Source organism: Lactuca serriola, chromosome 2 (genome assembly GCF_051521515.1).
Source record: "Lactuca serriola cultivar US96UC23 chromosome 2, Lser_US96UC23_V15, whole genome shotgun sequence".
NCBI classification, from domain to species: Eukaryota; Viridiplantae; Streptophyta; class Magnoliopsida; order Asterales; family Asteraceae; genus Lactuca; species Lactuca serriola.
The window spans coordinates 108,983,815-108,998,389 of NC_136409.1; the positions used below are offsets into that span (position 1 = coordinate 108,983,815).

Genomic DNA, 14,575 nt, shown 5'->3' on the forward strand with positions numbered 1-14,575 from the left:
CTTCTCGAGTATATATATTTTTATATATTTGTGAATACTCTATCCATTCTCGGGTATATATTTATTTTTATAGCTTAAATATAATCTAACTTTCGATAACTATATATATATATATATATATATATATATATATATATAAAATAATATTAAATAATTAAACTACAATGCCAATCGATAAGAGTTGGATTAGAGAGAACCGAATGTCTTGAAAATACTCGGAAGGTCTTAAAAAATTTATTAAGATTGCTGAGAAACATGTCAACTCTAAAGGCAAAGTGCGTTGCCCATGCAAAACGTGTGTGAATTCGTATCGACATGTTTTGCCAACAGTTTATGCCCACTTACATGGCATTGGGTTTCTAGAAACATATACTATGTGGATTCATCAGGATGAGAAATATGTCGGTTCTTCGGATTTAAGCTACAATTCGACTACAAGAACATACATTCCCAGTAAATATGTCCACAAGTAATGAGATGTTTGATGTAATTAATTGATGATGTTATGGCAGAACAAAATACAAATCAAGAAAATATAGGCGAGGAGGGGCGAGGTATAGACCCAGAATTTGATGATTTGTTTGAGGAGCTCAATACCAAGTTATACGCTGAATATAGCTATATATCTGCCTTAAACGTTTTGGCAAAGTTGCTGCATATTAAAGTGATTAATAGATGGAAAAATAGTTCGTTTGACCAACTTGTAGAGTTGCTAAGAGCTGCTTTGCCGAAGAGCAAATTTCCAGCTTTACACTATGAAGCTAAAAAGAGGTTGAGAAAGATATGGTTAGGATATCAATCGATCCATACTTACACAAATGATTGTGCTTTGTTTTGGAAGGAGAACGGTTCCATACAGAATTTCCTGATTTGTAAGGAGAGTAAATGGATGGACATAACTACAAAGGGGAAGAAAGTACCACAAAAAGTGTTGCAGTACTTTTCTTTGACTCCAAGACTTCGACGAATGTATAGCTCTAGATTCACAGCTAAAAATATGAGTTGGCATAATACTGGAAGCTCAATAAATGGTATGATGTATCATCCAGTTGATGGGAAGTCATGGAAAGATTTTGATCAAAGATATCTAGAGTTTGCTAAAGAACCTATAAATGTTCGTCTAGGTTTGGCTGCTTTAATAATACTTATAGTACTTGGCCGGTTATATTAACTAACTACAATACACCACCATGGATATGCATGAAAGAGTCATCTTTCATGCTAACTTTGTTGATTCCTGGCCCTAAATCACCCTCAAAGGAAATTGATGTTTTCTTGAGGCCTTTGGTGGATGAGTTGAAAATCTTGTGGGCCGAAGGAGTCCAAATGAGAGATGTATCAACCAACACTGTATTCAACATGCGTGCGATGTTGTTACGAACTATCAATGACTTTCCAGCACATGGAAGTTTGTCTGGATGGAGTGGTCAAGGTTATTTAGCAAGTCCTACTTGTAACGCATACACATCTTCCATTCATGTCACAAACAAGATGTCTTATGTTGGTCATAGACGATTCTTGCATATGAACCATAAGTGGAGGCAAATTTTATTGTTTAATGGTCAGGCCACATCCAAGACGATTCAACAATACAACTATATTAAAGCAATTTGCTTGTCTCCCTGATCGTATTCCAGGGAAACATTGTAACATCCCAAAATTCAAGACCGAAAACTTCATTTTTGAATTAATAAATTAATAAACATTTTACCAAAATATTGTCGAATAACAACCCGTTACAAAATCATAATGTTGTGTCCTAAACCATGACATCAAAAGTAATGAAAATCAGAGTACAATCCCATAAACTCAATGCGGAAACCATGTGTGTGTGTATGTCCACCGCCGGCTCCTTCCCCTTCAACGAAGAGGTACATGAAACCAAAACCAAAACTGTAAGCACAAAGCTTAGTGACTTCCCCCATCATACCACATACCATACAATATCATCAGTATCTTTCAACTGGTAACCTTCATCGGTATCTTTCAACCGGTAACCTTCATCGATATCTTTCAACCGGTAACCGGGGACTATTTCACCCCCTACCACTAGCATACAACAACAAATATAAGCATACAGTCAGGCATATCCGGGTACTGACCTAACCTACGGTCCTAAGGACCGCTGTCAGGGAAACTAATCCCTACTATACACATAGCATATCATACAGATAAAGATCATAACCAAAGCACATAACCAGACCAAGATAATTATCACAAATACAATTATCTTCTAAATACCCCTTTTTGGTGGGCTGGCATTGTGGCCTTAGACCCATCCCTACTAGAAGGTAACTCACCTCAACGTCGTGCAGTGTTTGAATTATCCTCGGCATACGAGTCGACTCCCTTCAACTCCTCGATCCCTACACGACAACCTTCAAGTCAACACAGCACGTGCAACCCTAAAAAGGGTTATTCCAAGTCCAGTCAAATTCAAATTCAAGTTGACCTGACTCGCCGAGTTGGGCCGTCAACTCGTTGAGTCCTTAACCCTTTACCCGTCCTTATCCACGACTCGACGCCTTCCTCTCTTATATGAACATCGTATGAACCTCATCCGACTCGCCGAGTTGTATGAACACTCGTCGAGTCCACCTTCATCTGATGAACAAATCCTGTCCTCGAATCGCCGAGTTGTATGAACAACTCGTCAAGTTCATCTTCAATCTTAAGGAGATTCCCTTGGACTTGCCGAGTCTGTTCTAGCACTCGTCGAGTCCCATGAACTCCAGGTCTAAATCTAAGTCCAATGCTTTGGGTAACTCTTTCTGTCCGGTTACAACCCTTCTAATACCGAATTGATTACTTTTGACCCTCAACAGATATGGGACTCAAAGCCTTGGACTCGTCGAGTCCCAAGAATGGACTCGCCGAGTCGATAACGTCCACACACTAAATCATCGATTTGTGATGTACAACACTTGTCCAAATGATAGATCGAAGCCCCTAAACTCGATCTAGCATGTAAAGTTACGAACTTTACGTGCATGCATGGGACTTTTGAACCAAAAGGCTCTAAAATGGCTCTTTTGTTTCATGGGGCCTTCCGTGGGTGCAAAAGCCACCCAAATCTACCTTGTGACTCTTCCCAAGTGCTAGATCCAAAGTCATGACCCCAACCATGTTTGCAAATCATGGTTGGTCACCTCATATGGCTTAAAAGCCCTAAATCTTCCCCAAAAAGGGATCTAACAAACAAGTAAGCAAGGTACAAGCATTATACCTTTCAAAGATTGCAAGTGATGAACCAAACTCGAATCTTTCAGCTTCCTCTTGATCCTTCTATGCTTTTCTTTCTTCCTTGTGAACAAAACCACCAAAATCACCACAAATGCCTTTAGATATACACACACTCAGCTAGAGTTCACTATGGAGGGTCTTTGGAAGCAACCGGGTCGAGTGGTGGCTGAAAGAGGTGATTAAATACGGTGAAAACCCTCAGATTAGGGTTTTGTCCAGTCAGAGCCTACTCGCCGAGTCTGGTCATCGACTCGACAAGTCCATCATTTAAGTCCCGTGTCTAATCTCACTCCTACTCGACGAGTTGGGCCTTCAACTCGCCGAGTCCCAGGCCAAAAATGCAAAATAAATAAAATAAATTACATACCAGGAACCAAGTGCTACAAATCTCCCCCACTTATTTCAGACTTCGTCCTCAAAGTCTACTGCTCGTTCCTGGAAATTTCTAGGTAATGCTCCATCATCTCATCCACCGGCTCCCAAGTCCACTCTGAGCCTTTCCGGTGCTGTCATTGAACCTTCACTAGTTCCACCTTCTTGTTCCTCCGATCTTTCGACTTACGGTCAAGGATCACCATAGGTCGCTCAATGTAATTCAGGCTGACATCAACCTGAATGTCTTCCAAGGGCACCTCTGCCGAGTCGTCCACCAGGCACTTTCGCAGCTGGGAGATGTGGAAAGTGATGTGGATCTGACTAATTTCGGCTGGCAGATCTAGCCTATACGCCACCTTGCCCACTCGGGCTATAACCATGAACGATCCAATGTACCTGGGACCCAACTTGCCTCATTTCCTGAATTGGATGACGCCCTTCCATGGTGACACCTTCAGGAGAACCATATCCTCGACCTGGAACTCCAGGTCTGATCGGCACTTATCGACATAACTTTTCTGCCGATTCTGAGCAGTTTGAAGCATGCTCCAGACCTACTGAATCCTCTCTGTTGTCTTGAGCACTACTTCGGTGCTCCCCGTTACCCTCTGGCCAACCTCGCCCCAACATATCGGGGTCCTGCACTTCCTCCCGTACAACATCTCAAAGGGAGGATGATTGATACTCGTGTGATAACTATTGTTGTATGAGAATTCAGCCAATGGAAGGTAAGTATCCCAACTACCTCCGAAGTCTAAGACACAAGCCCGCAAGATGTCCTCCAAAGTTTAGATGGTTCGCTCAATCTGACCATCGGTCTGTGGGTGGAAGGCGGTGCTAAAATGTAGACAAGTACCCAGCTCGTCATGAAACTTCTTCCAAAACCTGGAAGTGAACCAAACATCCCTGTCTGAAATCACCGACACTGGCACCCCGTGCCGCGCCACCACCTCCCTGATATAGATGTCGACCAGCTTCTCGGCCGAGATGCTCTCCTGAATCAGAATAAAATGAGCACTCTTGGTCAATCGATCGATGATGACCCAAATCGAATCCACCCCTCGCACGGTCCTGAGAAGCTTTCTAATAAAATCCATCGTAATGTCCTCCCATTTCCACAACGGGATATGCAACGACTACATCTTGTCGTGTGGCCTCTGGTGCTCGATCTTGACCTTCCTGCAGGTTAAGCACTACTCCACGTACCATGCTACATCCCGCTTCATGCAGGGCCACCAGTAGTCCAGGCGAAGTTCCTTATACATCTTCGTCGCCACGGGATGAATGGAGAATCGATATTTGTGCGCCTCTTCCATCAGAACCTGGCGCACACCCCCGTGGTACGGCACCCACACCCTACGGTGTAGTGTCAGTAATCCTCTACTGTCATAGTCGAAGGAGGAAATCTATCCCACTATCCGCTCGCTCTTCCGATGTTCCTACTTTATGGCCTCCTGCTGGGCCTCTCGAATCCGCTCCAACAACGGAGTCACCACTGTTATCCTCAGACACATATCCCTAATCGGCGCTACCTTGCGGCTAAGTGCGTCGGCCACCACATTGGCCTTCCCCGGATGGTAAAGGATCTCACAGTCATAATCCTTTACCACATCAAGCCACCGACGCTGCCTCATATTCAGAGGTAATGACGCCAAATCTTGAGGGAGAACACAACAGCCCCCAGCTCCAAATCATGTGTCGTGTAGTTCGCCTCGTGAGGCTTTATCTGTCTCGAAGCGTAAGCAATGACATGCCCTATCTGTATCAATATTATGCCCAAACCCGAGATGGACTAGTCACAGTACACGACGAAATACTCCATGGCCTCTGGCAGGGCTAAGATTGGCGCCTCGCACAATCTCTGCCTCAGTGTCTCGAATGCAGCCTGCTGCTCAGGCCCCCAATGAAAGACTACGACCTTCCTCGTTAGCCTGGTCAGGGGTACGGCTATCTTGGAAAAATCCTGGATGAATCTCCAATAGTAGCCGGCTAATCCTAGGAAACTCCGAATCTCAGATGGAGACCTCAGAACCTCCTATCTCATCACGGACTCCACTTTGGCCGGATCTACCAAAATCCCGTTCTGGTTGACAAGGTGCCCAAGAAGCTGCACCTCGTACAACCAGAACTCACACTTGGAGAACTTAGCATACAAGTTCTCCCTACTCAAAGTCTCCAGAACCTCTCGCAGATGCTCTTCGTGCTCTCCCTGCGTCTTGGAATAAACTAAGATATCATCAATAAACACTATCACCGACCGGTCTAACATTGGTCTACACATGCGGTTCATGAGGTCCATGAACACGACAGGAGCATTGGTGAGCCCGCAGGGCATCACCACAAACTCGTAATAGCCATAGCGCGTCCGGAATGCAGTCTTTTGTACATCCTCCGCTCTAACCCTGATCGGAATGTATCTTGAATGCAAATCAATCTTGGAGAACCAAGATGCTCCCTGTAGCTGGTCAAAGAGGTCGTCAATCCTCGGGAGTGGGTAACGGTTCTTCACCGTTACCTTCTTCAGATCCCGATAATCTATACACATCCGATGCGACCCGTCCTTCTTCTTCACAAACAGAATCGAGGCTCCCCAGGGAGAACTACTTGGTGTAATGAATCCCTTGTCTAACAACTCCTGCAGCTGTGTAGACAACTCTGGCATCTCAGGAGGACCCAACCGATACGGTGCCTTGGCTATCGGAGCCGCACCATGGACTAGGTCGATCCTGAACTCCACCTGCCTCTTCGGAGGTATCCCAGGCAACTACTCGGGGAATACGTCTGTAAACTCTCGTACCACGGACACATCGCCCACCGTCACCTTACCTGCCTCCCGGGTGTCCATAACATAGGCAACATAACCTGCGCAACCCTGCTGGAGGTAGCGCCTAGCCCTCGCTACCGAACATAAGGCTAGTCCTCGTTGTGGCCTTTCTCCCTGAACCACCAGCTCTCCCCCACTAGGGGTCCTAATCCGCACTGACTGTTGCGTGCAGTTGATCATTGCCCCTTTGCGGCTCAGCCAATCCATACCAATAATAACCTTTTTCCCCCGCAAAGGTATGGGAACCAATTCCACCAGGTAAAGTTCCTCGAACAACCTCAAAACACAATCCCGGTAGACCTCTAACGCTCGTACCAACCAGTCGTCCGCAATCTCAGCCTCTAGAGGGCAATCCAACATGCCCGAAGACTCCGGAAACTTCTTGCTAAACGCAACAGAGACAAATGATCGGGTGGCACCCGAATCAAACAACACCTGAACTGGGATACCGACCGTTCACGTGGAACGATCCTAAGCAAAGCACATAATATATCAAAATCATAGCGACATAACATAAAAGCATACAGATAACAAATCATACCCGTCACCACATCAGGTGCAGCGCGTGCCTCCTTAGATGTCAGTTGAAATGATCGGCTCCGAACCACTGGAGCCTCCAACTTGGCCTTCTAGCCATCCACAACCTGTGCTGTCGCTAGAGTCGATGCCACTGCCGGCGCCGCTGCTGCTGTCAATCTAGGGAAATTGGCCTTTTTATGGCCCTTCTGATTGCAATGAAAAAAAATCAGGTCTGATATCTGAATCGCAGGAGTAGGGGCAATACAATCTCTGCCAAAATGCCCAACCTTGCCACACTTATAGCAGCCTGAACCTGGCCCAGTGCGACAAGCTCTCTCATGTGACTGACCACATTTCCCATAGTGGTCCCGTCCTGACCGACCTTTTGGCCTACCATTGGATCCCTTGGGCTTCTTCCCTGAAGCCCCCATCGTCAGCCCCGCTGCTGCCTTCCTTTTCCGTATGTGCTCCAGATCAATCTTCTTCTCCCTAGCCCTGGCAATCATGGAATCCAGGGTAGGGCAAGCTGAGAAATTGACATGCTCCTGGATGTCAGCTCATAGGATGTCATGGTAGCGGGTACTTTTCTTGTCCTCATCACCCGTATATTGAGGCACCAACAATGCCCTCTCTCGGAACTTGGCGTTGATCTCCGCCACAGTCTCTGTAGTCTGCCTCATATCCAAGAATTCCCTGGCCAGCTGCTGAAGCTCCATAGCTGGCACAAACTCCGCCCTGAATTTGGTCACAAAGTTCGACAGGTCATAGCTTTAACAGCTGAGGCTCCTAGAGAGTCACCAACCGACTCCCACCAATCTCTGGCCCTGACTCTCAAACACCCTGCAGCAAAACGAACCTTCAACCCTTCCGGGCAGAAACTCATCAGCTGCGCAGACTCGATGTCTGCGATCCATCTCCTAGCAGCAATGGGGTCTTTCACCCCATGGAAATCGGGTGCACCACTTCCTCTAAAGTCCTTAAAGGATAGTGTGTGTGATCCTCACTGGCTGGTCACTATGTCACTCCTGAACGCCCTGAGGCGATCCTCCATCAGCTCAATGATCCCCTCCTTGATCGATCCGAGGATAACCGGCATCGCATCAAGGATACCTCTCATGATCTCGGACGCGATGAGCTCGCACAACCCATCATCCACATTCTCGGATCCTACACCCGAGCCCGACCCTTACCCATATTTTGAACCTCCTGCTCCATGTCGCGTGACCACAATTCTTAAATATAAACATACAAATGTCAGGGTTACATATACTTTTTAGAGGTCTCACATACTTTCCAAATTTCCCGGTTCTGTCTAAGCCATCCTTGATTCAAGTACGGATCCTCTGCTTTCAGTAGTACGAGCTCATACTACCTTCCACATCTATCCCGTACTTTTCTGAAGGATTGCTTCAACTTCACCAAGTCCCTTTTACCAATACCCTTTCCATTGACCCCTCCTAGGCTTTCCTAGGGCACTCTCTGACCTACTCTCCGCCATCAGCTGCACTAGGAGTCCCCACCACCTCCCCCTAACTAGCTTGCGGATACTGTTACATATTTGTTCCTTAGTTAGTTGAAGTTGGCCAGAACCCCCATAGCATGAAGCAAGTCGCATTCATGCATTGAGTAACCAAACCAGGCATAACCTACACAGGCCATCCTACTGCTGACTAAACAGTCCTAGCATACAGCTCATAAATAGGCATATAAGGCATCCTTCCTAGACCCTTAGCCCTAACTAGCATGCAATTTTCAGAATCATATATCAGGCACATAAGGCATCCTCCTAGATCCTTAGTCCTATTCTAGCATGCAGTTCTCTGAATCAAAACCATATAACACAACATAGCAAGTATGGGTATCTTGGGGAAAACTTACTTGAGCCCGTTCGGTCGCACGCATCACACACTTCGTCTTTATTAAAATTTATCAATTTAGATTTTAGAAAACCATTTTTCTTGTAAAAATCTTTTAGTCCCTCGGTTTGAGTCCAGACACCCCCGAGGGTGTGTCCGAATCCCTCAAACCAGGGCTCTAATACCAACTTGTAACATCCCAAAATTCATGCCCGAAAATTTCATTTTTGAATTAATAATTTAACAAACATTTTACCAAAATATTGTCGAATAACAACCCGTTACAAAATCATAATGTTGTGTCCCAAACCATGACATCAAAAGTAATGAAAATTAGAGTACAATCCCAGAAACTCAATGCGGAAACCATGTGTGTGTGTGTGATGCGCTGCTACACCGCCGACTCCTTCCCCTTCGACGAAGAGGTACCTGAAACCAAAACCAAAACTGTAAGCACAAAGCTTAGTGACTTCCCCCATCATACCACATACCATATAATATCATCGGTATCTTTCAACCGGTAACCTTCATCGGTATCTTTCAACCGGTAACCTTCATCGGTATCTTTCAACCGGTAACTGGGGACTATTTCACCCCTACCACTAGCATACAACAACAGATATAAGCATACAATCAGGCATATCTGGGTACTGACCTACCCTTCAGTCCCAAGGACCGCTGTCAGGGAAACTAATCCTTACTATACACATAACATATCATACACATAAAGCTCATGACCAAAGCACATAACCAGACCAAGATAATTATCACAAAGACAACCATATTCTAAATACCCCTTTTCGGTGGGCCGGCATTGTGGCCTTAGACCCACTCCTACTGGAAGGTAACTCATCTTAATGTCGTGCAGTTTTTGAATTATCCTCGGAGTACAAGTTGAGTCCCTTCAACTCCTCGATCCCTACACGAAAACCTTCAAGTATAAAATAAGAAATATGCAACCCTAAACAGGGTTAGTCCAAGTCCAGTCAAAGTCAACTTCAAGTTGACCTGACTCTCCGAGTTGGGCCATCAACTCGTCGAGTCGTTAACCCTTTACTCGTCCTTATCCACGACTCGACTCGTCGAGTTTGGCAACGACTCGACGAGTTCCTCTCTTACATGAACATCGTATGAACCTTATCCGACTCACCGGGTTGTATGAACACTCGTCGAGTCCACCTTCATCTGATGAACAAGTCCTGTCCTCGACTCGTCGAGTTGTATGAACAACTCGTCGAGTTCATCTTCAATCTTAAGGAGATTACCTTGGACTCGCCGAGTATGTTCTAGCACTCGCCGTGTCCCATGAACTCCATGTCTAAAACTATGTGCAATGCGTTGGGTCACTCTTTTTGTCCGTCTACAACCCTTATAATACCCAATTGAGTACTTTTGACCCTCAACAGATATGGGACTCAAAGCCTTGGACTCGTCGAGTCCCAAGAACGGACTCGCCGAGTCGATAACGTCCACACACTAAATCATCGATTTGTGATGTACAACACTTGTCCAAATGATAGATCGAAGCCCCTAAACTCGATCTAGCACGTAAAGTTACGAACTTTACATGCATGCATGGGACTTTTGAAGCAAAAGGCTCTAAAATGGCTCTTTTGTTTCATGGGGCCTTCCGTGGGTGCAAAAGCCACCCAAATCTACCTTGTGACTCTTCCCAAGTGCTAGATCTGAAGTCATGACCCGAACCATGTTTGCAAATCATGGTTGGTCACCTCAAATGGCTTAAAAGCCGTAAATCTTCCCCAAAAAGGGATCTAACAAACAAGTAAGCAAGGTACAAGCATTATACCTTTCAAAGATTGCAAATGATGAACCAAACTCGAATCTTTCAGCTTCCTCTTGATCCTTCTATGCTTTTCCTTCTTCCTTGTGAACAAAACCACCAAAATCACCACAAATGCCTTTAGATATACACACACTCAGCTAGAGTTCGCTATGGAGGGTCTTTGGAAGCAACCGGGGCGAGTGGTGGCTGAAAGAGGTGATTAAATAGGGTGAAAACCCTCAGATTAGGGTTTTGTCCAGTCAGAGCCTACTCGCCGAGTCTGGTCATCGACTCGACAAGTCCATCATTTAAGTCCCGTGTCTAATCTCACTCCTACTCGACGAGTTGGGCCTTCAACTCGCCGAGTCCCAGGCCAAAAATGCAAAATACAATAAAATAAATTACATACCAGGAACCGAGTGCTACAAACATTCTGAGCACGGGGGTGCAACAAGAAAGCGCAATGATGAAACAAGAAAAAAAGAGTTGAATGGGATGAAACTTAGTATCTTTTTTGAGCTTGAGTATTGGTCTTCCCGCGAGCTAAAACAGAATATAGATTTGATGTATGTGGAGAAAAATGTGGAAGAGAATTTTGTAAATACTGCATTGATGAATGAGAAAACCAAAGACAAAAAAGTAGCAAGAGAAGACTTGAAAAATATGGGCATTTGGCCAGATCAATGGCCAAAAGAGAAAGTCAACAAAAGGAAGAAAGTCAACAATAAGAAGGAAGACAACAAGAAGAAAATAATACTACCAGATGTTGATTACTCCTTTAAACCAATTGATCGACAACGATTCTGTCAATTCATTAAAGGAGTGAGGCTACCTAATGGTTTTGGATCAGAATTAAATAAGAAGATGAATGATACTGCATCAAATTTGGTTGGGCTAAAGTCTCACGATCATCACATCCTCATGCAACGATTGCTGCCTATAGGGGTTCAAGCATTTCTCCCAAAAATGTTTCAACAACAATCATTGACTTGTGTATATTCTACAAAAAAAATTGTGCAAGGTCATTAGATGTTAATGACATGAGAAATGCCAGAAAAGATGTGGTGAAGATTTTATGCAATCTTGAGTTGATATATCCTCCAACATTTTTTGACATCATGATTCATCTAATTCTTCATTTACCCGAAGAATCCATTCTTAGAGGGACTGTACACATGAGATGGATGTATCCTTTTGAAAGATACATGAACAAAACTTAAAAATTATGTTAGAAACAAAGCCAAACCAGAAGGCTCAATATCAGAAGGTTATGTTGCAGACGAAGCTTTGACATTCTACTCTATGTATCTTGAGGGTATGCAAACCAAATTCAACCGGGTTGATAGAAATGAGGATCCTGGCCTCCAAAAAGGAAGCTTAATGTATTCTCATCACAATGTCGATCGATGTCCGCTAAGAAGCTCGCCGAACTTTGTAAAGATGCCAAAAAATCATTGAATTGGTTTGTACTAAACAACTGTGATGCGGATGAGTTGAAAGGCTACATGTCGAAAGTTTTGTGATCTATTAACAACTTTTTCGATAGTTTTATCATATCTTCAAATTCTTCTAATTGTTTTGTCTCACATCTAGCAAATTCAAATCAGAATCGCTTGAAAGTGATTTGAAAACAGAATTTCCTCCATGGTTCAAAAGAAAGGTAAATACATTATATTCTAATTTATAATATAAAACTAATTTATATTATTACTTAAATGTTCTATATTATATTTCCTTATAGATTTATCGCCTCGAAAGAGAATCACCTTCGGACTATACTAACGAATTAAAGGCGTTGGCACATGGTCCGTTAGATGCAACTTCTTACACCGCCTGCATAGTAAATGGTGTTCGATTTGTTGTGCTTAGCCGTGATCTCCAACGTACTACTCAAAATACTGGCATTCTTACATTAGGAGTAGACGGTACACCATTCTATGGTCAACTGGAGGACATCATAGAGTTGCACTATTTACATGGTTATTGAGTTGTACTCTTTCGTGGTAAATGGTTCAATGTGTCATTAGGTAATGGACGTTTAAATAGTAAAAAGAATACGGTTGTTATCGATACCAGTCATGAATGGTATGTCGGTAAAACATGGTATGACGATCAACAATACATCTTAGCCACTCAAGCTAAACAAGTGTTTTATCTCCAAGATCCTACTCGAAAAAATAACTGGAGAGTTATGGAAGATGTTCATCATCGAAATCTTTGGGATCATCCTAGTATCAGTGTTAATGAGATAGATGTAGTGAATAACACTCCGTCAAATGATTTTCCCTTAGCTGTCAATTTAGGTGATGATGATGATGATGATACATACTTCGTTGACGATGATGATATGAACTTTTTAGATAATGATGATGATGGTGAATCAAGTGTTGCTCCTACTATAAACAATGACAGTTCTTTAATGATTACGATGATGGTGGTGATACGTACTCTTCAGATAATGATGACGATTTCATAAATGATGACGAATTTATTAATGATGATGTTGTACATGTATATTGTTCTAGTGATGATTCTGATTGATGGTATGTTACGGTTGTTATACATTTTGATTGCTTAAAATTGTTTATTAGTTTTTTTAAAAGTATTTTTAGTATATTTTCTAATATTTGGTAAACAGATGGCTACACATGTTGCGAGGGGGCATGGAGGAGACGGCAGGGAACGACCTCCACATAAGCGTGCATGCAAGATACTGGTGGGTTGTCAATTTTGTAAGTTACATGAAATTCATAAATATATTGGATATATTTTTAAAGTTTTAAGTTTCTAAATTTTTAGTTCTATGTGTCAATGTAGCAAACCCGGCGCGTCGACGTGGAAAAGGAAGATGCTTAAATATGCAAAAATAGTTGAAGCACATCGGTCAACCTTTACCTGTTGATATTGATATCAGAGGGGGGACCTATAGATTCATAAATACAAATGGCAAAATGTTGACAAGGTTTATCTCAAACTTTGTGGTAGATCATGTACCACTCCATTACAGGACTTGGAGACGTGTTCGTTTCCATTACTATGAAGCTATGTATCCTGAGATTGAAGTATAAAATACTTTTTATATGTGAAAATTTTATACTTTTTAAATATTTTTTTTACTAATTAAATTTGTTTTTTTATTGCAAACATATTTTAATCTTGATATGTATCGGGGTACAGATTTGTGGGAAGTCGTTCGAGCGACTGTCAAAGAGCTTATAAAGAGCACAAACATGAAGTGAAAAATTATTTTGATAGTGTTGGTGGGTATAATGATGTTGAAGGTGCAAGACAATGTCCACCGGATGATATGGACAACGAAGCTTGAGATAATATGATTGATCTTCTTTTTTTGGATGAGGGTTATAGGAAGCAGTGCAAAGAAAATAAAGAAAGCAGGTCCAAACTTCAAGTTACGAGTTCTCATGGAAGTAGAACATATGCACACAGATGACGTGAGGAGGTAATTAAATTTATTTGTATTTTATAAAATTTTTATTAACACTTATATAAATATATTAATTGTTTTTGGCTTATTATAGATAGAAAAAGGAGAAGACCCGCAACATATCGATGGTTGGAGACAGATGCAATTTAAAGAAAGTCGGGGTTGGTGTACGCCACAAGCAGAAGTAGTTTGGGTAAGTAATAAACAAAGTTAATAAGTTGTTTGATAAATATGTTATTATTATTATTATTATAGTTAGTTTAAGGTATATTATTATTATTATTTTAGTGTATAAATTTAGTTATTTTTTAATTAATGTATTTTTATTGTTTTCTTTATTTTAGGAAAACATTCAACGAGAAAAGATGTTAATGCAGTTAGAGCTTCGGGAGAACGAAAAGTTAAATGAAGAACAATGTCTCGCTCGTGCCCTCGATGAGAGACGTGGGCATATTCATGGAATTGGAAGGAAACCAAGCATCAACAATAATTTATTTCCAAATGAACATACCAATTGTTCCCAAGCTTCC

The 14,575-nt window shown here is 42.6% G+C and overlaps 1 protein-coding gene across 1 annotated transcript; it reads left to right on the top strand.

Moving 5' to 3' along the window:
• Positions 1–505: 505 nt before the first annotated feature.
• Positions 506–13,456, top strand: LOC145089461 (uncharacterized). Its single transcript, XM_079027898.1, has 11 exons — positions 506–1,124; positions 1,208–1,432; positions 11,013–11,568; positions 11,622–11,786; positions 11,833–11,982; positions 12,194–12,260; positions 12,342–12,525; positions 12,628–13,011; positions 13,056–13,111; positions 13,239–13,316; positions 13,418–13,456. Exons 1-11 carry the CDS (start codon positions 506–508, stop codon positions 13,454–13,456), a joined length of 2,523 nt encoding a protein of 840 aa, XP_078884024.1.
• Positions 13,457–14,575: the final 1,119 nt, after the last annotated feature.

Coding starts and splice junctions, on each gene's coding strand:
- LOC145089461 (XM_079027898.1), top strand. CDS start 506: ATGGCAGAACAAAATACAAATCAAGAAAATATAGGCGAGGAGGGGCGA. Junction 11,569..11,621: donor CAAGCATTTCTCCCAAAAAT/GTTTCAACAACA, acceptor AAATTGTGCAAG/GTCATTAGATGTTAATGACA. Junction 13,112..13,238: donor TTAATGATGATGTTGTACAT/GTATATTGTTCT, acceptor TTTGGTAAACAG/ATGGCTACACATGTTGCGAG.